Source organism: Coptis chinensis, chromosome 3, assembly GCF_015680905.1.
Source record: "Coptis chinensis isolate HL-2020 chromosome 3, ASM1568090v1, whole genome shotgun sequence".
Taxonomy (NCBI): Eukaryota; Viridiplantae; Streptophyta; class Magnoliopsida; order Ranunculales; family Ranunculaceae; genus Coptis; species Coptis chinensis.
The window spans coordinates 88,601,708-88,602,916 of NC_141458.1; the positions used below are offsets into that span (position 1 = coordinate 88,601,708).

The 1,209-nt window shown below is 43.8% G+C and overlaps 1 protein-coding gene across 1 annotated transcript; it reads right to left on the minus strand.

The window, feature by feature from the left end:
• Positions 1-379: 379 nt before the first annotated feature.
• On the minus strand, positions 380-994 carry LOC147511471 (uncharacterized). The gene has a single exon (XM_086598475.1). The coding sequence runs from the start codon at positions 992-994 to the stop codon at positions 380-382; it is 615 nt and encodes a 204-aa protein (XP_086454601.1).
• Positions 995-1,209: the final 215 nt, after the last annotated feature.

Here is a 1,209-nt window from a genome sequence, read left to right on the forward strand (position 1 = left end):
TAGCCTCTCACAAGGATTTATAACGATCCCATCGTACTAGACTTAGCCGACCCGATTCGGCAACCCTATTTATCTCCTTGTACACATGGGTTACAACCATCGTCTCAAAGAGACGATGCTTTTCCTAATAGACTCTACTAGGTCCCAACAATACCAAGGACAGTCCTCCTTTCTATTAATCACATTTCTTCGCCGCGAAAGAGTCCGACTCAAAGATGATCCTTTTTTAGGTTCATGTAGCAAGTCGCTAACGACCGCTTCGATCCCTTTGAACTCTCAGATAATCACAGACCTGAGGTTGGTATTGCCCATGAACACGATCATAGGTGCTCCCTCATGGTTTCTCAAGACTCCCCATATCCTGGCGCCGGCCAAAGATTCACACTCCATCGAAGTTAATCTTTATCGTGGTCGGTGGTGGTTTAACCCATCGTCCTTGTATCGACTTTTTTTGCCTAACCAAGAGCTCAATCCCAAGAGCATTCATCATATTTTTGGTTTCCGCAGAATCGTCAGCTTCTTTTATCACCCTTTGTAAGTAAGTTCTCATCCTGTTTACTATATCTCTGGCGATCATTTGCATCACTGTGTGGGTCTTGCTTTTTAAACTTTTCGGTTTCTTTTCATTCCATATCCCATATACCGTAGCGCAAGTCAATGTCCGAATTATCTCATTGGCAGTAAAGTTTGATCGAGTAACTCTCAGGAGAAGATACCATTCAAGAGTTGACTCTTGCACTACAGCGCCTAGGCCCAGTCTTGTTTTCACCGCAGACCATACCTTTCGGGAGAAGTCGCAGTCAAAGAAAAGGTGCTTAGAGTTTTCAGCTTGGGTTTCACAGAGGCAGCACCTAGATTGAATGATAATCTTCCTGTGGATTAACCGATCTTGTGTAGCCAAGCACCCTGCAAAGAGCTGCCACGCAATGAAAGAGTGCTTCGGTACAACATACTTCCCCCAGACCAGTTTATACCACGCAACTCTTTGTCTCATATTTTTTTATAGCCACATACGCAGATTTGGTGGAGAACTTTCCATTGCTAGTTGGGCTCCAGACTACCACATCCTTCTCAAGATTTACATTGATAGAGGTTTGCAATATACTCGTCTTTAGTTCACTGTCTTGAAGGAGATTAACCAGCCCATTCCATTTGCCATTTGTAATAAGGAGACTCACCTTTGCATCATCAGGCACCTGGAGCATATTT